The 21,755-nt window shown below is 38.2% G+C and overlaps 1 protein-coding gene across 1 annotated transcript in view; it reads left to right on the plus strand.

Annotated features, from left to right (window-relative positions):
• Positions 1 to 21,755, plus strand: part of UNC13C (unc-13 homolog C) — a 568,731-nt gene that overhangs the window by 8,565 nt on the left and 538,411 nt on the right. The window contains exon 3 of the mRNA XM_045073496.1: positions 4,546 to 7,794. Within this exon, the coding sequence (XP_044929431.1) occupies positions 4,803 to 7,794 (2,992 nt within the window). The 5' untranslated portion in view covers positions 4,546 to 4,802. The remainder of the gene's footprint in view (positions 1 to 4,545; positions 7,795 to 21,755) is intronic.

The raw sequence follows: 21,755 nt of genomic DNA on the forward strand, positions 1-21,755 counted from the left end.
AATTTAACATACCTGTGAAATGTATTTTACCTCCCATTCAAGCTTAGTATGTTTTTCAGAGCTAATAAACTTGCAGTCTGAATCTGGGGTTGGAGTCAGGTTGTGTTTCTTGTTAATTACATGACCTAAGTCAAATTTTCTAAAAACTTGAAATTGCAGCTACTTTATCTGGAAAATAATAATACATAGCTTACACAGTTATGGGAATTAAGTGAGATGAAGTAAATTTTAGAAAACTAGACACACATGGTGCTTGGCACATAGTAACAATGAAATACTATTACTAGCCTTTCCGTAAGAACGTCGTCTAATATTTTAATCTCTCTCAAAGGTCTTCTCAAACTCTTTAATCTTACCCCCCAAACTTTATTAACAAAATTTGTGTGAGGCTGTGTTAATAAAGGTAATACAACTGGGGCGGGGGAGTGTAAGATTTTGCATACAGGTAGTTGAGAATCATATGATGATATCCTGGTCTCTCCCCATCTCCTTAACCCCCTTTCCTCATAAAGGGAACTTCTCAACCTAAGTTTCAATACTTATCACATTCTGTTACCATTTTGCCCATCCAGGCATCTCTCCCTGTGGTCCCCATCTTTCTCCAAGGTAGATACTTCTCCCTCTTTGGACAGGACATGATGTTTATGATATATGCATTTTGCTCAGACTACATCTCTTTCTCTGAATTTTTAAAGTCAAGCACAGCTATCTCAGGCTTCTTGGATCTCCATTGTTTATCTATTAACTCATGGACTTACTATTTGTCTATTCATTCACTTATATAGTCACTCATTTGTACAACAAACATCATGAGTTTACTATGTAATTTGCGATATGGATATTTAAAGTTAAAAAGAACATGACCTTAGCTTTCCAAGAGTTGACAGTCCTATTTGAGAGATAGAGACATAGATAGCATATTTTACATAAATAATTACTGTCAGAGTTACCATAAAAAAGGTACACTGAAGACATTGTGGGAGCCCACAGTAAGGAGTGCTGACTCTGAGGAGGTCAAACAGGTTGATGTTGATCCCTGCTGGGTCTAGGATATATAGATATTGTAGAGATGTTCATGAGAGATACATGTGGAGGTAAAGGAAAGGATAAGTTATTGGTTGCAGAAGGAACAGCATGGAAAAAGGCACACTGGTGAGGCAACAGTATGGTAATCAGGAAATGTTACACCTCAGTGTGGCTGGGGCCGATGTGCTAGTGGGAGTGACAGAGAATGCATTTGCTGAAACTGGCAAAGTTTTAAGTAGGAGGACTTACATCTTTGATTAAGTTTAGAGAGGAGATTTGAAAGAAGGGCCAGGTTAGAGTTGGGAAGACCACAGAGAGTACAATGATAATAGTTCAGATGAGAAATTGTGGAGTTCAGAACTAAGGCATTACTAGCAGGATGAGGCGACATATTCATATCAGTTTGGACCCAGGATGGATCATATGGAAGCTGGAATGACTCCTGGGTATATGTCCTGAGGAATTAGACAACTATAATAATAATTATCTATAATCATGAGATTAATAATTCACAAAAATGACTAGGTTGGATGGAGTTTAATTTGGGGCAACCAGATGAAGATATTTAGTAAGTGGCTGAAGTGGAGGTCAATTCTTTTTTCTTTAAAATTAGTTTAAATAAATATACACCTGTGAAACCATCACCACAGTCCATGCCACAAACATATCCATCATCTCCAAAAGTTTCCACCCGCCCTTTTTTAAATTACTATTTTGTGATATGAATGCTTAACGTAAGATCAACCCTCTTGGGGCGCCTGGGTGGCTCAGTGGGTTAAGCCGCTGCCTTCGGCTCAGGTCATGATCCCAGGGTCCTGGGATCGAGCCCCGAATCGGGCTCTCTGCTCAGCAGGGAGCCTGCTTCCTCCTCTCTCTCTGCCTGCCTCTCTGCCTGCTTGTGATCTCTCTCTGTCAAATAAATAAATAAAATCTTTAAAAAAAAAAAAAGATCAACCCTCTTGGCAAACATTTTATGTATATAATACAACATTATTAACTCTTAGCACTATGCTATACAGCTGATCTCTAGGCTTTATTTCTCTTATATAACCGGAACTTTGTACCCTGAGGCCAATTATTCAGTAAACATTTATTGAGAGCTTATCATGCATGCTGAGACAAGTTATAGTTTTTATCCTTAAAGAGGACATCATGAGTGGAGAAAGAAAGAAGACTGTAACACAGAAAAGTTCTAATTGGGAGAGTGTGGCAGAGAGGACAGCTCAATGTGGGTGGCTGGTGAAGTGTTCACAGGACAAATGATTCTGGAGTTTAAATACAATTTTTATAGACAGGATGGGCAAGATACAAATGATATTCTAGGTAGGGAACAGAAAAGTTACTGAGGCGTGAAGGAGCATAGAGCCCTTAGTGAATAACAAGTCACTTTGTGTGGCTGGAATGCAGAGCAAGTGAGTTTGTAGGTGCAACAGTGGACACGGGCCCTTGGTTTGTTTCTTTCTTTCTTTCTTTCTTTCTTTTTTTTTTTTTTTTTTGAGGCAGGACTTCAATTCAGTTTGAACTTTCCTGCTCAAAATTTTGCCAACAATTATTGCCTAGAACAATAGTTGTGAGCAAATAATGCAGGTCAGGAAATGCATAGCAATTTCATGAAACATCAGAGGCATTGACAAAATTGTTGCTCTAATTCAAACAAGAAGTACTTTTTTAAAAAGATTTTATTTATTATTTATTTGACATAGATCACAAGTAGGCAGAGAGGCAGGCAGAGAGGAAGGGAAGCAGGCTCCCTGCTGAGCAGAGAGCCTGATGTGGGGCTCCATCCCAGGACCCTGAGATCATGACCTGAGCCAAAGGCAGAGGCTTTAAACCACTGAGCCACCCAGGTGCCCCAAACAAGAAGTATTTGTTTTAAGGTTTGATAGACTCAGAATCTTGGGTTGAATGATTAGTAGAATAGTTTAATGTGTGAAAGTTGGTTTTAAAATAATTTCCTTTCCTTCCTCTCACTTAAATTTCCAAAGTCTTCTCTCCACAAGGAAAGGTTGTCTAGGGGTACAATAAGTATTTTTAAAATTTAATTCAAGAGTCAATTTCTTGACATTTTTATTAGCAGAAAACAGGTCCTGACTTGAAATTATGAATGAATATCAAATTGTTTTAGACAAGAGGAATTAGACTCTTTAACTGTTCATGAAACCCCAAAGACAAGGACTTCTTTAGAATCTCTTTCTCTCCTCCATCCTTATGCTTCCCTTTCTCACTTACGTTGCTCTGTTTCTTGTGAAACTTGGCTCCTGGCCAGAACACGTTTTCCCCCTGAGTCCCTGAAGAATGCAAGTGAAGTAAACATGGCAGATTTTCAAGCAGAGGGAGCTTATAAAGAGTCAGCCAGCTCCTAAAACCATATGCAGTTTATGATGTATTCTTTAAAGAATTACATCAATTCTTTGCCTACCCAAATATGTAGTTCAATGTTAGCAAAGGCTTTTGGCTGTTACCATTACTCTATGGTATCTTTCAACTGTAAAATAGTTAAGTTTAGTCCCACCAAATTTTATTTGAATACTACCACATACAAGGCATGGTACTGGTGAGCCAGGAAATTGAATGTAAACTTTGTTCTCTTCCTTCTCCCTTTGCTTCTTCTTCTACTTCATGTAATTCAAGAAACTAACCATGATAAAGATTAGTTGCTGGTGTGGTCACATGCATTATAAAATACTGAATCATTGGATGAATTATATATGACCAGTTTTTGGTTATCCATGGGCACATCTAATTTGTGGCACAATTTCCTTTTGTAATTTGGTACTTGATCTCCTGTCAGAGTTCTAACCTAGGGTTGGGTTCCCCGGCATCTGCCATAAGGCTGTGCCAGTTGATTGGGATGGCTCAACTCTTCCAAGTCATGTCCTCTCAAAATTTGGATATATTATCTATGTTTTCAAATGTATTTCCTCTTGGTATTTATTTCATCATATGAAATATTTCTCACTTGGGTTACTTTATTATTTAAGAAATTCCCAGTCATTGAATACCTAGAAAAAGAAAATGTTATTTGAATAAGAAAAGGTCTTACATACATAAATAATATTAATTTGATGAATTTTGAATGTCTAGGATAGGGAGAACATTAAATTTTGAATGCTTATGCTTATGTTTGTGTAAGTTAATGTACTTTTAAGAAAGGAAATAAAGTGGAAATGATAATGTCATGTAGTCAATATAGCTTTTAAATTTGCTTATTTTCTTACATAGTCTTTCCTAAATAGCCATTGTTACCTTTTATTACTATGTCTGCTCATTTATTCAGTTCAGTTGTGTCCACCCATAAGTGTTAGGAAGAAAAATATGACTTAAACATAGTTATTGGTAAGGATTTGCTTTACAATTATTTTAAAAGTAAATGTGTACTGAAATTCAGATATTCCCCTGCTTCCTCACCCCGGCAACTTTTCACACACTGTGTATCATGAATACTTCTGGAAAAATGTTAGAAATGGGCTAAATCTAGAATTGAATTCTGATATTCATTTTAACCTTCCTTTCTTTCAGACACTCTATGAAGTTATGTGGAAATGAGAGAGAGTCATGAAACCCTTTTGCCTGGAGAGAATGTCCTTCATAAATGGAGCTTTGTTTCTGGTTTTCACGGGACTGTGACACGGCGGCGGAGCCATGGCTGCCCTGCCTGCTATTTTCAATAATTCACAGAACATCTGAACAGAGATGCTTGCCTTGAATTTACAGATTTCCATCCCGGTACCTTGTTTACTTCTTTGGGGCAGAAAAGCTTGCACTAATTGCTCTCCATGGTGGCTAATCTTTTCAAGACCCTGATTTTACCTTATATACATAAGCTTTGCAAAGGAATGTTTACAAAGAAATTGGGAAATACAACCAAAAAAAAAGAGAATCATCCGCAGAAAAAGGATCAAGACTTTCCCACTCCTGGCCAGACCAAACCCCCCAAATTTTCTAATACCTTAAAAAGCACTGTAAAGAAGATTGCAAAGTGTTCATCTACTCGCAACTTATCCACCGAAGAGGAGGGGGTTAATAAAGAGTTTTCCCTCTCGCCAACATTCAGTTACCGAGTAGCAATTGCCAATGGCCTCCGAAAGAACATTAATGTAACCAACGGTGATAATGAGGATCAGCTTCAAGAGTTATCTTCAATTGAGAGTTCCTATTCAGAATCACTCAATGAACTAAGGAGTAGTACAGAAAACCAGGCGCAGCCAACACTCACAATGCCAGTTAGACGCAATAGAAAGAGTTCAAGCAGCCTGGCCCCCTCTGAGGGCAGCTCCGATGGAGAACGCACTCTACATAGCTTGAAACTAGGAGCGTTACGCAAACTGAGAAAATGGAAGAAGAGTCAGGAGTGTGTCTCGTCAGATTCAGAGTTGAGCACAATGAAGAAAACCTGGGGAATAAGAAGTAAATCTTTGGACAGAACGGCGCGAAACCCAAAGACAAATCCCCTGGAACCAGGTTTCAGTTCCTCTGGGTGCATTAGCCAGACACACGATGTCATGGAAATGATCTTTAAGGAACTTCAGGGTATAAGTCAGATCGAAACAGAACTTTCTGAACTACGAGGGCATGTCAATGCTCTCAAGCATTCCATTGATGAGATCTCCAGCAGTGTGGAGGTTGTACAAAGTGAAATCGAACAGCTACGTACAGGGTTTGTCCAGTCTCGGAGAGAAACCAGAGACATCCATGATTATATTAAACATTTAGGTCATATGGGTAGCAAGGCAAGCCTGAGATTTCTAAATGTGCCTGAAGAAAGATATGAATACGTTGAAAGTGTGGTATATCAAATTCTAATAGATAAAATGGGTTTCTCAGATGCACCAAATGCTATTAAAATTGAATTTGCTCAAAGGATAGGGCACCAGAGGGACTGCCCAAATGCAAAGCCTCGACCCATACTTGTGTACTTCGAAACCCCGCAGCAAAGGGATTCCGTCTTAAAAAAATCCTACAAACTCAAAGGGACAGGAATTGGAATCTCAACAGATATTCTTACTCATGATATAAGAGAAAGAAAAGAGAGAGGGATACCGTCCTCCCAGACATATGAGAGCATGGATATAAAACTGTCTACTCCAGAGCCCAAAAGCAAGAAGAACAATTGGCAGTCACCTGATGACAGCGATGGAGAGCTGGAACCTGACCTCAATAGAAACAGTTACGCTGTGCTTTCCAAGTCAGAGTTTCCAACAAAAGGAAGTACTTCCAAGTCAAGTTCAAAATCACACAACGCTAGAGCCAAGAATAAAACTGTGAGTAGCAGCAGAATTTCAAATAAATCTGATTATGATAAAATTTCCTCACAATTGCCAGAATCAGATAATTTGGAAAAACAAACTGCAACCCGTTATGCAGATGCTACACCCCTCTGGCACTCACAGAGCGATTTTTTCACTGCTAAACTTAGTCGTTCTGAATCAGATTTTTCCAAACTGTGTCAGTCTTACTCAGAGGATTTTTCAGAAAACCAGTTTTTTACTAGAGCTAATGGAAGCTCCCTCCTGTCATCGTCAGACCGGGAACTTTGGCAGAGGAAACAGGAGGGCACACCTACCTTGTATGACAGTCTGCAGGATCAGCGTTTGAATGGGGCCATGGAAGGAGTCCAAGGGCAGAGTGAAATCGGGAACACAGAAACTGTGGATAGTGGAATGAGTAATGGCATGGTGTGTGCATCTGGAGATCAAAGTCATTACAGTGATTCTCAGTTCTCTTTGCAGGAGGATCTTTCTCCTTGGAAGGAATGGAATCAAGCAGAGCAAGGAGCTGACTTAGGTTTGGATTCATCTACCCAGGAAGCTCTTGACTATGACACAAACAGTCTATCTGATCAACAGCTAGAGGTTTATAATAAAGACCTAGAAGACTTGGGAAAGTGCCACAGTGATGTTCAGGATGACTCTGAGAGCTATGATTTCACCCAAGATGACAACTCATCTCCGTGCCCTGGGTTGGATAATGAACCACGAGGCCAGTGGGTTGGCCAGTATGATTCTTACCAGGAAGCTAATTCTAATGAGCTGTACCAAAATCAAAACCAATTGCCCATGATGTATGGAAGTCAAAGTGAATTGCAAAGTGATGACTCAGAGGATGCCCCACCCAAATCGTGGCACAGTCGATTAAGCATTGACCTTTCTGATAAGGCTTTCAGCTTTCCAAAATTTGGATCTACATTACAGAGGGCTAAATCAGCCTTGGAGGTGGTATGGAACAAAAGCACCCAGAGTCTCAGTGGGTATGAAGACAGTGGCTCTTCCCTAATGGGAAGATTTCGGACATTATCCCAATCAACTGCAAATGAATCAAGTACCACCCTTGACTCTGACATCTACACAGAGCCTTTTTACTACAAAGCAGAGGATGAGGAGGACTATAGTGAACCAGTGGCTGATAACGAGACAGATTATGTTGAAGTGATGGAACAAGTCCTTGCTAAGCTAGAAAATAGGACTAGTATGACTGAAACAGATGAGCAAATGCAGGTATATGATCACCCTTCGTATGAAACACCCTATGAAACTCCACAAGATGAGGGTTATGATGGGCAGGGAGATGATGTGGTTAGTGAAGAGGGATTGGAACCCTTAAATGAAACATCAGCTGAAATGGAAATAAAAGAAGATGAAAACCAAAACATCCCTGAACAGCCAGTGGAAATCACAAAGCCAAAGAGAATCCGCCCCTCTTTCAAAGAAGCAGCTTTAAAAGCTTATAAGAAGCAAATGGCAGAACTGGAAGAGAAGATCCTGGCTGGAGGTACTCATGTTTATGTGCTATGTTTTGAGCTAGTTGTATTTTAACATTGGGTGGTTGGTGCTTCTTTAGAGTATGTTCTATGTTTACTCTTTGGAAAAGAATGTATTTGCAAGAAATTTGCATGTTTATTTTGAAAAGGGTATTATTTTATTCTGCTCCCCCAACAGGCTGGGCTTGATGACTTAAAATCAAAGTGTTTCCAAGTAGTTCATACTAAAATGAGCCCTACTGTCTGTGGATCAAGATTTCTCTGTTAGCATTGGTACAAACCCCATTTCATATTGACTAACCTTGTGGCATCAGTCATGAAAAAGAGTGTGAGTAAAATCAAAGAGCAGCCTGGGATTATTCTTTGGTTCGATAGGTTTATAGGGATGAGGAGAATGATGTAGTTAAAGAATTAGGAAAATAAGAACTTTTTTTTTTTACTTTTAATTTCATTTAAACTTCACCCACACTTACCCAACCCCTTACTATTTATTTTATTTGCATGCTTATCACTTTATATCTTTATAAATTATATATTGGACCTCCAGGATAATCACTCCCTTTCCCATCAAATCTATAGTTTGGGGCCTGCCAGTAGGAAGAGGTGGGTTTGCACAGCCAACCCTGACCAGCCCCATGGAGGACCGCTGCCTCCCTCACTGTTTATTGATGCAGTTGAGGGAGCACAATAGAGGTAAAACCCTAGGCCATGCCTGAATGGTCATGAGTCACTCTTGAGTAGGAGTCAATATTGAGTAGAGTCAAGTTCCCCTCTAAGGAGTGGATTGGAAATCTCTCCACACTTACGGAAATGAAAAGAGTACCTACCTTATTTAACAATTTTACTTGATTTTCTGGGGAAACAATTTTGGATCACACACGTGAAAATTAGCCACTTAGAAATAATAACTTTTTTTTTTACTTTTTACTTTCATTTAAACTTCACCCACACTTACCCAATCCCTTACTATTTATTTTATTTGCATGCTTATCACTTTATATCTCTGGGATAGTTTGATTATCTCAGTTGTAATGAATTATATGTTTTAAAATTTTCATTATTTATGGTATTATAATCTTTAACTGAAATATTTACATAATATTTCACAAAGATATATATTTATGTGATTAACTGGTACTTGCCATTATGAGGTAATATAACAATTTCTGCTGCTAGTAGCTGATTATAGCATCCTTGTCTTGAACAAAATTGTGATCAGACACTCTTCCAAACTGGTCATTTTCTCATTGATATGGGTGGATTCTTGAATAATCAGAAAATTTTATTGTTCAACTGTTTTAGGCCCTAAGGTAATTGAAATAACAATTAAGATTATGTGCTCTAAACAAATATGTTTATATAAAACAACACACCCTATTAATATAAGTACAACATAAGTCAAAGGGATCTTGGGTACATTGGCTGTGACTTTGCTGTTGTTTTCAGGAAGTAATTCTCAACTATATTTAAAAGCACTTTGAAGGTAGGGAATAGTCAAAATTTTGTGCAAATAACAATTCATAACTCTCTTATTTAAGAGTGATATTTAATAGTTAGATATCCTTATGACTGAAACTCAGTTTATAGTTTCTTGGGATAAAGGCCAGCAGTTTGCCATTGTATTTTATTTGCTGTGGGTTCAGAGAAGTCTACTCAAGAGCGTATTAAGACTAACCAGTGTGTGTGCATGTGTGTCATGTTGTGATATAATCAATGTTTTAATGCCAAGTGGTTAAAATATTTGAAATACTAGGCAGTATTATAAAAATTACAAAACTACATGTTTCAGAAAAAAAAGGATCTTCATTAATTTTGAAAAACTTCAAATTAGCAAGCATCTATAAAATAGATTGCTATGGGGATTGCCCCTTCAAGTAGTTAACAACCTTAATCATCCAGGTGCACTTAATCTTAGAGAACAAAAATTCACTTAGTTAGCTATACATCACCAATTTAAGAATCTTCAAATAGGTAAGACAACATTGAACCATAGAGCTGACTCACTAATGAGTGAGTAGTGAGGCTACTCACTGGCTACTGGGGACCTAGACCCCCCTCCACCATCTTGGAGCTTGGCTTGTTATCCTTGAGCCAGCTTTGAATGGAATCTGTTGGGAATCATCTGTCCTAGAGGAAATCAGACACACATCCTTAAGATGCTCTTTGGTCGCTTGAAAGGCACCAGATTGACTACCCAGGAGGCTGCAGTAGCCTAGATTTTAAAGGCCATCTTTTCTCCCTTTGGCAGGAGTCAGGCAGTTGTCCCCCTCCTGTGCCACCAATATGCCTCAGGAGAAAAGGCAGCCAAAGAAGGGCATTTTTCAGGCCCCTTCACTGCTCCAAGCATCCCAATGAGGTGCCAATCGTCATGATGGACTTTGTGCCCAAGGCCATCTGCTTACTGGGCTTTGGGCAGATGCCAACAGATTTTTCTCTTCATGACTACCTAGTCATCATTGGGTAGCAGTGCTGTCTTTTTTCCATTACTAATCTGGCAAGATTAGACTGTAGAGCTCTTGCTGTAAAACTCCATGGGATGCTGTTCCCCTGATAGAGCTTTATGGAATTATAAGCTCATAATTGTGAATTATTTCAACTTTTGTCTATAGGGTCCTGGTAAAGGGGAATTCTAAAGACCCCAGTATTTATACATATGGATATTTGGTCATATTGTTTTTGAGAGCCTTCACCTTGAATAGCATGCCAATGGGAAAGAGATTTTGGACTATGTGTAGCCAGAAACTCCATGAGGTCATCTTCTTCCCCTATTGCTGAACCCTGCTGAGTGGTGCCTTTTGTGTAGCTGGCCTAAACCCTATACCATGATAGTGACTCAGATCTCCACTTCCAGCCCTGTATCACCCATCAAGTGGAATTAACTATTGTCTCTTCTGAATTCCCAGATACTTGCCTACTTGTACTGGCTTCTACCTTCCATAATGACAGTTTGTGCCCATTTCTCATTTGCTCTTCTAAAGTAATCTAGAGATGAGAGGTTTGTCTTCTTCTTCTTCTTTTTTTTTTTTTTTCATTTGCACTGTGCCTAAATGAGCGCTTTATACAGAGTTGGCACTGAGTTAATATGTGTTGGATTAAAGCCTGAATCAATTGGAACAGAATACTAAATTAAAAAAATACAACAAGCTTCAAAGTCACATCAAAATCTAAAGTGTGGCCTTAATTTCTAAGATTATGACTTTATTTTTTGAGAATTCAGAAGCATGATTAGAAATGGAAGATTATCCTTATTAAATAGTAAATTTTTAAATTTGAGTATACTTGACATACAATCTTATATTAGTTTCAGTGTACAACATAATGGTTTGACAACTTCTACATTATGCTGTGCTCACCACAAGTGTCGCAACCATCTGTCACCATGCAATGCTCTTACAGTACCATTGACTTTGTTCCCTATGCTTTGCCTTTTATTTCCATGATGTATTCATTCCGTAACTGAAAGCTGATATCTCCCCCACTCCCTATCACTGATTTTGTCTATTCCTCTGTCCCTCTCTGGTCTGGTGAACATCAGTTTGTTCTCTGTGTTTGTAGGTCTGGTTCTGCTTTTTGTTTGTTTGTTTGTTTGTTTTTTTGTTAGAGTCTCCTGATGAGTGGAATCCTATGTATTTGTCTTACTCAGTCTGACTTATTTCACTTAGTATAATACTCTCTAGGTCTGTCCTCATTGTCACAAATGGCGAGATCTCATCCTTTTTTTTTAAATAGCTGCATAATATTTGTGTGTGCATGCACCAACACACCCCCCACATCTTCCTTGCCCATTAATCAATCGATGGACCCTGAGATTGCTGGCTTTATTGACTATTATAATAATGCTACAATAAACAGAAGGGATGCATTTATCTTTTTGAACTAGTAAGAGCTAGTTCAAACTAGAACTAATGAGTATTATTGAATACTACTATGTATCAGATATTTTCCAGTCAGTTTCTCTGTTTTTATTTTTACTTCTTACAGTACCACAATGAATTCGATTCCATGGTTATTCCATTTTACAAGTGAGGAAACTGAGATGCTGAAAACGTACATGACTTACCCGATGTCTTACAGATAGTAAGGGGTGGATCTAGAGTTAAAGAGATGGTTATTTTAGTTATTTAAAGAGCCATATCCTTACTTTATTCACTTTTTAAGGTGGAAAAACATGCTGGGAAAGGGACAGCACTAGCTGCAGGTTTGTTGCAACTAAAGGATTTTCTTTAAAAAACAGTAATAATATGAAAGGCACTGGGGTTTTGATATAAAATAGTTCATTCACAGTTTTTCTGCCTCAAGTCCCTGGTACATCTTATAAATCTTGTAGAGACTTGTAGAGCCCAATAAATACAGTACAATAGCAGCTCAAAGGATGATGTATTTGACGTCTGGGTATACTTGACCTGGAATTAGAGTCTAACATGAGTTTGAAGTAAATTTTCTTTAGCAGAACAAAAATCTTGTTTTGTTTTGAAATGCCATTCCCAGGCTGTCTGTAGATTCTGAAAGAGACTGTGACACCTGTAATTAACAATATTGATGATATTTTTACCATGGTGTGCCTTTTGTTTTCTAGTAGTTGTAGAAATATTGTAGAAATATGTAGAAATAAGTAGTTGTGGAAATATTTTGGCTCCAACAAAGATATGAAATTGGATGTAGAATGTTTCCCTGAAGTTCAGACTTCATTATATTAGACCAGTGGTTCCTAATCTAGCTGATTGTTGGAATCATCTGGAGAGCTTTTGTAGTACTTGTTGTTCCCAAGAGTTGTTGTAAAATTATTAATTATATATAATATTAATTATACATATTAGGATTAATTAATATATATGTATATGTATACATATTAGGATCCTGTCACTAAATGTTTTGATTTTGTGGTTCTGTATTGGGGCCCATGAATCTTTATCCAAAACTGTATGTGTTATTGATGAATTACATGTGTCCTTGTAAATAACACACACATACACACAAATAAAATCCAGAAAATCCCAAAGTAAAAAGTAAAATTAAAAATTTCTATTCTTCAGAGAAAGATAATTTATTTCTGGCACTGTATAAGCACACATATACTTCTCTTCTTTTTGAATTTACCATGAATAGTATTACATTTCATATATTTATGTTGTTCTGCACCTTGCTTTTTTCACATAATATGTATTTGTAAGATCTTATTATATGATTACTACTGTATTAGTTTTAGTGACACAGAGATTTCCACTATAGTTATTCCATAATTTATTGACTCAGTGCCCTACCATGAACAGTGAGGTTTCTTACAAACTCAAAAGCAATGCAGACTTATTCGCTGCATTTGTGCCAATGAAATAATAGGTATAAATTCCTAGATGTGAAAATTACTCAGTTAATGGATGTCCTCCAGCTTTGGAGAGTTAGGATCTTAGGAAGTCTACATCAATTCATAGCACCTGTCATAACTGTAAATTTATATTTATATATATAAGTATTTGGTTAGACTAGCTGGTAGTGTCAATGAGTGAATTTTTCTTTCTGTTACTATTCTGATGCTAGAGCTTAGGTCAGTGGCATAGAGTAAGTGCTCAATAATTTTTTTTTATTTTATTTTTTTATAGATTTTTTAATTTATTTATTTGACAGAGATCACAAGTAGGCAGAAAAGCAGGCAGAGAGAGAGGATGAAGCAGGCTTCCTTTGAGCAGAGAGCCTGGACTCTGGGATCATGACCTGAGCCGAAGGCAGAGGCTTTAACCCACTGAGCCACCGAGGCGCCCCTCAATAATTTTTTTTAAAGATTTTATTCATTTATTTGACAGAGAGAGGTCACAAGTAGACAGAGAGGCAGGCAGAGAGAGAGTGAGAGAGAGGAGGAAGCAGGCTCCCTACCCAGCAGAGAGCCCGATGCGGGACTTGATCCGAGGACCCTGAGATCATAACCTGAGCCGAAGGCAGAGGCTTAACCCACTGAGCCACCCAGGTGCCCCTCAATAAGTTTTTGTTGACTAGATAAATACATGCTAGGCTACTTGTTATGTTGCTGGACTACCTCATTCCACATATGGTGGAGAACTCATAAAATTAAAATACATTTTGGTTGTTTTTCTTTCAATCAAAAAGACATTTCAAAATATACGTATTTCCACATAATACAATAAGCAAAACATGATTGAGAATGAGAGCATGACTTTTCCTTCTTTGGCTCAATCACATTTGTGAGAAGGCTAGCTATTCTCTCTATGATGGTGTAACCTGTATGTCTACAAAACCTTAGTTGAATTTACTTAAATTCCAGGCTTAATGTTTAAAACGAATAAATTTTTCAACTTAGTTTTGGGGTTTTACTGGCCCAATTCTATCAACAGGTGCCTCTCAAACTTTAGGGTCCAGGTCAGGAGAGATGGGGTCTGCCTTTTTTCATATGTGCTGTGGGTGTTTCTGATGCCAGTGATCATCAGAACACATTTAAAGAGTGCTACTCAATACTGTGTAGCAAATATTTCACCTGCCTACATAGAGTTGTTTTTAGCTCTTCTTTTCAAATTAGAAGAGATAGAATCATTGTAAAGAAACACAGGAATAATTTTCACCCTTAAAAACAAGTACAGAATGACTTCCTAGTTCTCCAGAATAGAAGGTTATTACGTTTATGAAAAGATTTTGATAATATCTGTACATTAAATCATAGAAAGTAATAGATGTATTCCTTGAAAGGTGTGTGTAAACTGAAAATTTTAAAAATTAACTATTTCAAAAATTCTAGGAGATTTTGCTGTAGAAACCATTCAATGCTTATTTTGTCTACAAGTAAATTCCCACCATCCTACATATCCCACATTTTATCTGTTTTTGCAAGTTTGAGGTTTGATTCACTATTATTATTAGCAGTAGTAGTAGTAGTAGTAATAGTAGTAGCACATGTTTACTCAAAGTGTAATGATACTGGTTACAGTAGAAGACAAGCCATTTGTCAGTGTTCCATTAAAGCGCAATGCATAGCAATAAACTTTTTGTTTTTAATTCTTTAGAATTACCTTTTAATATAAAGTGATTGTTTCAGTTTTTGAAATAAACTGTGATCTAGAAAGGAGACCTATGAAGAATGAAGTGGCCGAGGGCCCCTACAGGCAGTAGACACAGCTGACATCTCTACTTCTTGGTCGACATAAAACCCCAATGCACAGGGAGTAATTTTTCTCTGTCCTTCTAGGGTACAAGATTGGAACTCAAAGAACATTTGAGAAGAGAGACAGATAATAATGGTGGTGTATATAAGGAGATTAGTTCCAAGTGGAGCCAAAAGTTTTCTTCTGTTTCTTTTCCTGGCTTACTTGCTTTCTCTCTCTCTCTCTCTTTCTTTCTTTCTCCCCTTCTCTTCACTTCCCTTCTCTTCTTTTCTTTTCTTTTCTTTCTTTCTTTCTTTCTTTCTTTTCTCTTTGGTTTTATTTTTATTTTTTTAAAGTGAAACCAAAGGTTTCAAAGTATATTCTGGTGTGAGATAGAGCAAAGAGAGAGTAGAAAACCAATACGTATTAATGCCTTCCTAAAGATTCAGTTCTAGAAATTTTAAGGACATACTTAATTCTCACTATAATCTTGGGAAGATATCACAGATATTCACACACACACACACACACACACACACACAATCTCCACACTTTAAATATGAGATGACTGAGACTGAGACTCAGAGAAGCAAAAGCAGGTTCGGGTCATACAGCTGTTGATGGAATCTGATACATCTGACAGAATCCAAAGTTTGATGCTATTTCTGTGACATCTCATTGCAAGTTGTGGGTAAGTCTTATCATGAAAGGGTTTGGCCCATGTGCTTCAAGGTCAGCCAGTATTGTGTTAATTGCTGTAGTCGTGATCTCTGTCAACACAAAATGAGTAATAATGATTTGGGCTAAGAGGTAGTATCACATTTTTAGGCAATTTAGAAACTTGGAAGGGGGACATTTGTCACATTAAAAGACTATTAGGAGTGAAGAGGTGCTAATAACAGTAGTTTTTGAGCCTTGAAACCATTCTATAGAAGGGAGGGAAGAAATTCACAAGGATACAAAAATGCCATCTATTAACAGTAACAATAAAAATGTAGAGTTCAAAGACTTTATCTATTTATAATTATTAATGGCTCCCAAACTATGTACCTGGAACACTTATCTTTGTAGAAAAGTTAAAAACAAAACCCATTTTTCAAGAAAATATGAACTGATAATGAAATGTGATGATTTCCAGATAGTATTAGGAGACTGCAGTACAAATTTCCAAATTCCAGAGTTTCAAGAATATTATGTCAAAATCTCACATAAATAGGTTTCTCTGTGTTTCTGCTATAATTATCCATATTCTTCCTGCAAGTTCAAAAAGAGAGATATATTCTATAGAAAGTGTGACTCATTTGTGAACTTTCTACGTGGAATGAGATAAACTCTGAACCTGATGTAAGATATGGTAAAGGATAGCTTAATCAGTTGTTACTGATTAGATTAAAATGGGAGATGCTAGGACCTGGACTAGTAGATGTACCCATTGGAGTAATTCAGGATCCGAAGTTCAGGAGCGAGAGAGGGGAGGATGTCCGAAGTGGCAAGAAAATCTGCCACCTGGAGATAATATTTTGGATAATGGGTGACTACTAAACCATCTGCTAGTCTACCTCTGGATGTCAGTTGAGGAGGTGGGGAACTTCTGGGAGCAGAGAGGATTGAGAACTGAGGTGAGCAGGAAGCTGCTTTTTGCTGATAGGACCTTGGTTACCTGGTGAGGGACTAGGGAATAGGGAAGCCTCTAAACATCCCAGAATGTTCCCCAGAGGGCATGGGAGTGGTATACTAGACAAGTTATCAGGAAGTGACCTAGTTACCTGTGCTAGGGTTCAAGATCTGGATTGAGTCCCTAAAACAGGTTTAAAAAAAAAAAAAAGCCTGATTGTTCTGCTGGCATCCAAAGCCATTTGCAGGCAGAAGGACTTGAGGCTGAGTCCCAGGTTGCTGGGATACCCTGACCCAAATAGAACTACTCATGGTTAAGCTATTAGCTTGGATTACCTTTGTAGACTACAAGACCAGCTAGAACTAAGTACATTAATGGACTTTTCTTTTCTTTTTAAGATTTTATTTATTTATTTAACAGACAGAGATCACAAGTAGGCAGAGAGAGAGAGAGGAAGAGAAACAGGCTTCCCGCTGAGAAGAGAGAGCCCGATGTAGGGCTCAGTCCCAGGACCCTGAGATCATGACCTGAGCTGAAGACAGAGGCTTTAACCCACTGAGCCACCGAAGTGCTCCTGGACTTTTTTTTTTTCTTTTATTATATCTTATTTCAACTTATTGTATGCTGCTACTTCTCCTTTTAAAGGAAAGCATGTTATAGAATCTTGTCAAGTACTTCATTATCAAACTTGGTTCATGCTGGCTCTTAGCTAATCCCCCAAATAAAAGAAGTCTTCAGAGGATAAAGTGCCTACCATTCAGCAGGTTCAAACTGTGCTATGACTCTGTGGGCAATCCCAAAGGGTCCTAAAAATATATTGAGCAACATGATTTTATTTAGAATAAATGTATCGCTCCCTACTCCTTTTAACAATCCTCACTGTCCTAACTTACCCCTCTCTTTTTCCCCAGTTCAAGAATAGTCACTACTTTAAAAAGGAGAGTGCTTATTTTGAAGTATGAAATTTGATGTTTGTGTGGGCATATTTTTAAAATGTAGTATTGATATATTTTCTTAAGAGCCCTATAAGGTAGGTAGCTTGATAATAGATAATATTTATTGAGTCCTTTGTTGTGTGCCAGACACAATTCTAAATATTTTACACTGTAGTCATATAATCCTCAAAATAACCCTATTACCTGGGTGCTGTTATCTCTATTTTGTAAATGAGAAGCAGAAACAGGGTGACTTAATTAAGGAGAGGAAAAAAAAATTTAAGTGGCAGAACCAGGATGTAGAATTAGGTGTTTTTCTTCCAGATTCTATGTGCTTACCTACTGCCAGCCTAGTTTAGGATTTTGGAAATTAAATGTTGATATTCAACCGTATATGATGGAGACCTGAGGTGGCAAAATGTTGATTTACCTGACAGCACTGAACTGTCAGCAGACCTATAATTACAAACTATTCTCTGAAATCATAGGCTAGCATTCAAGCTATCAGATCATTCTCCTATTTCACACAATATTATTATAGGCAACATGATTATCCAGGTGTCATTTCTGTGTAACTTGTGATAAAATAAATTTTTGACTGCATGCAACAGTGGTGACAATAAATGGTAGATTGAATATGATCTTTTTTCTGAGAGATGTAGGTTAAGTTGCCTCTTTTTTTAATGTCTTTTTTGAAGCTTAGTGATGTCTTGGGGAAAGCCCATGGTTTTAGTCATCTCTTTCTATTCTTTAGTGATTGTAGTGAAAGATACATACACTCTCATGGACAGCCACACACATAGAAAATATGAATTCACTGAATGCTTGACATGGTATTTACTTTCTGAGGGAAACCAATAGGATATTCCCGAGTTGGTCAACATTCCTTTTGCATTTTCTAGACACATAAAGCAATTTTAATATTTTAAAAATACAACTATTGCATATATTTAATCTTTATAAAACATCAATGAGATAGACTATGACCAACCTCCTCAAGTCTCTTACCTCAAGTAATTAGCAGTAATTATATAGATGGTAGAATCAGCAAGTGATGGGGACAGGTATCAACCCAGGACTTCTGTATCCTACTTTGGTACTCTGTGCAACAACACTATCTTAGCTACTTGCACACATTTGTGCTTCTTTCTCCTGGACATAGAACATCTAGTCTGCAAAAGCTTCTGGGGGCTATGTCAAGGCATTTCTCCACTGGTTCCTAAAGTTAGTTGTTCTCAGATTTTAGAATACATAAAAATCACCAGGAAGTGCTTGGTTAAAAATATAAGTTTCTAAGTTTCTTGGTCTAATCTCCATTTGGTCCCAATGCAGGATGACCCATGAATCACATAAAGAAATGCTTAATGGCTAATAGTTAATAGATCCTCAATGCTCTTCTGCTTTCATTCTTTCTTGAGTGATTTCATTTGCTCCTATGGCTTGAGTTCCCATCTGTGTGTTGATGTTTTTTTTTTTTTTAAGATTTTATTTATTTATTTGATACAGAGAGAGACATCACAAGTAGGCAGAGAGGCAGACAGAGGGGGGGGGGCAATCAGGCTCCCTGCTGAGCAGAGAGCCCAATGTGGGACTTGATCCTAGGACCCCGAGATGGTGACCTGAGCCAAAGGCAGAGGCTTAACCCACTGAGCCACCCAGGTGCCCCTGTGCTGATGGTTCTAAATCAGTGTCTGTGGACCAACTCTCCCAGCCTATATACATTTATATGCATTTATTCTTTCTATCACTAATCCACCCACTAGTGAACTCATTCTTCAGCAAATATTGAATTTCCTGGCTGGGCACTGGGATAAAGTGGTGACAAATCTTATCTGGTCTTTGTTAAGTGGGTGAGATGAATTTAAATTTAAAAATTACACAAATGTATCATTTTCTTAAGAGAACATATTCTAGTTTGGAAGTTAAAGAAGACTTCCTATTGTCTATGATATTTGAGGGGAGATTCGAAGACTAAAAGTGCTGAACTAAGCTAAGAGGAAGGAAAAAGAGCATTCCAGGCAGGGGAAATGGCATGAACCAGGGTCCTAAGGTCAAAAATGGCTTGCCATATTTGAGGAACCTAAAGAAAGCCAGGTGTGACTGACGTACCTCAAGCAAGGCAGACAGTGGTGTGACACAAATCTAGTATAGTGATCAGAGGCCAGATTTTTCTGAGTCTTGTGCATCACTTAGGGATTTTTTTTTTCTCTTTAGTAACTGTGGAAATTCATGAAAAGGATTACTATAATGAGTTGTAGGACTTCCGTTAAAGAGTATATCTCTCAAGCCTCATGCCTAGCACTGAACTCTTTTCTTCCTCTGTCTCCTAATCCTGCTTCTCCTCCTGGATTTTGTCTCATGATACCATGGTCCTCCTGTTTGCTCGTGGCTCCTTCCTTGTCACACTATAGTCAGTATTTGCTCCTTTTCTGGGCACCCATAATCTGAAGTCCTTTCTTATTGGTGTTCGTGGGTGTGTGAGCCCTTGGTCAGTAAAGAGTACCCTGTATCTTAATGGAGAAGCTGAAGGGAGCTGGAACTTCCTTCTCCCCATGCCTTGGCTTGAGAACATGACTCAGAACTGGCTGATGGGAAGCTTCTGCCAAGTACTTTGAATGTGAATCCATCATTTCACAAGCCCTGATATTTTGGCCACATAATTATTTCTCAAATACAGTTCTTTTGGTCTCCATTATTTCCACCCTCATCTAGCAACTGCCATCTCGTCTGTGGACTATATTAGAGCTTCCTAACTAGTCTTCCCATCACTTTGTCCTGTTACCCCTGCCCCTTCTTCTAAAATATCCTCTCTCTGCATCCAGAGAGACATACAAATCTACAAAACTATAAAGAGAAATCATCGTAGTTGCTTTTAGGACAAAGTCCAAACAATCAGTGAACCCATTGTGTTGAAGATGCCTGTTGGCTTACTGTCCCCCTAATACGAGGACATAAGCTTAAAGGAAGCAGGGGCTGTGCCATGTACCCTGGCATGTCCTAGGGCACCCACTGTGACCAGCAGTGAGACAGTGGAACATTGCGGTTAGGACCATGGACTCTAGAGTCAGCCTGCAATTGTGCAGTCTCAAGCATGTTGTTTCATCTCTCCGTGACTCACTTTCATCACTGAGAACATAAAGTGATCATAAGAATATCTCCATGTGATAATAAAACAAAAATAAGACAGACTTTCTGCTGAACCAGTAGGTTATCAGTAGGGAGCCAAGCTACCTAAAGACTTCTTCCTCTGATCTTAAATAATTTCTGAGAAACATGAGCCAGAAGCCAAATGCTACAGTTACCTTCTTACGTACTTTTTAACTGAGCTAAAGTACCATCCAGAATGCATTTTGGGAAGTGATCAATTATGTGATTATTTTTGTGGTTGGAATCCTTGAAAGACTCTGGGCACAAGCTGCTCCACGCAGTATTAATAGTTAGTTATTGATGTTTTCATGAAATACAAAGATATGCAACTGCCTGAACTCCCTGGCTCCTTAACTGCTTTGCCTTGGGGCAGCTTCAACACACAGAAGCGAGTAAGTCCATCAACATTTATTGAGTGCTTAGAAGTGTGATGAGCTCAAGATTAGGGCACCAGGAAGAGAGAAAACACAAGATGCAAAGACATAGAATCTTTCCTTGATGAGGTTACAGTTTCATTCTAGTCAATTCAAAATTATTTCTTAAGCTAGCTGTTGTGAGAAACGTGATGGCTTATGACCAAATATTATGATCCTATAGTTTATTTAGAAAGTACTGATTAGCAGGCACCTGAATGTATACTGTGCCAGGCATCATTGAAGAGTAGACACAGAAAAAGTAATGTATAACGAAATGACTAAGGACAATTACTTCTTAGTTAGTAATTATTATTTAATTCATCGCTATTCGTTATCACTACTAAGCTTAGAAGATTAAAAAGGAGTCTTAACATTAAAAATTATAACTGACATTTATTCAACCCAAAGTATATATTAGAGGTAAGCACTTTGGGTGCACTTCTTCAATTGAAGTCTCCACCCACACATACTTCAGAGGCACAGAAGATGTCTCTGGAACTCTGAGTCTCCCTCCTGATCCTTCCCTTGATTTCAGCCGTGGCTGTGGTGGACCACCCTGTGGAAGCTCAGCCTCCTCTTCCACTGGTAACCTCCCACCTCAGCAGTGAATTCATTCTTTCCGATTTCTGCCTCAAGGTCTCTCTGACGTTCAGGGATTCCCTCAGCAACCCTCCACAAAGGTGTTCAGTTGTTCTTAGGTAAAGGTCTCAGACTTCCACTCTGTAGGAGACCACACCTCTGAAGGTCCTGACTGAGTCAAGCCCCTCTTGTCTG

Source organism: Mustela putorius, unplaced genomic scaffold (assembly GCF_011764305.1).
Source record: "Mustela putorius furo isolate JIRA1106 unplaced genomic scaffold, ASM1176430v1.1 tig00537243_pilon_pilon_pilon, whole genome shotgun sequence".
Lineage (NCBI taxonomy): Eukaryota > Metazoa > Chordata > Mammalia > Carnivora > Mustelidae > Mustela > Mustela putorius.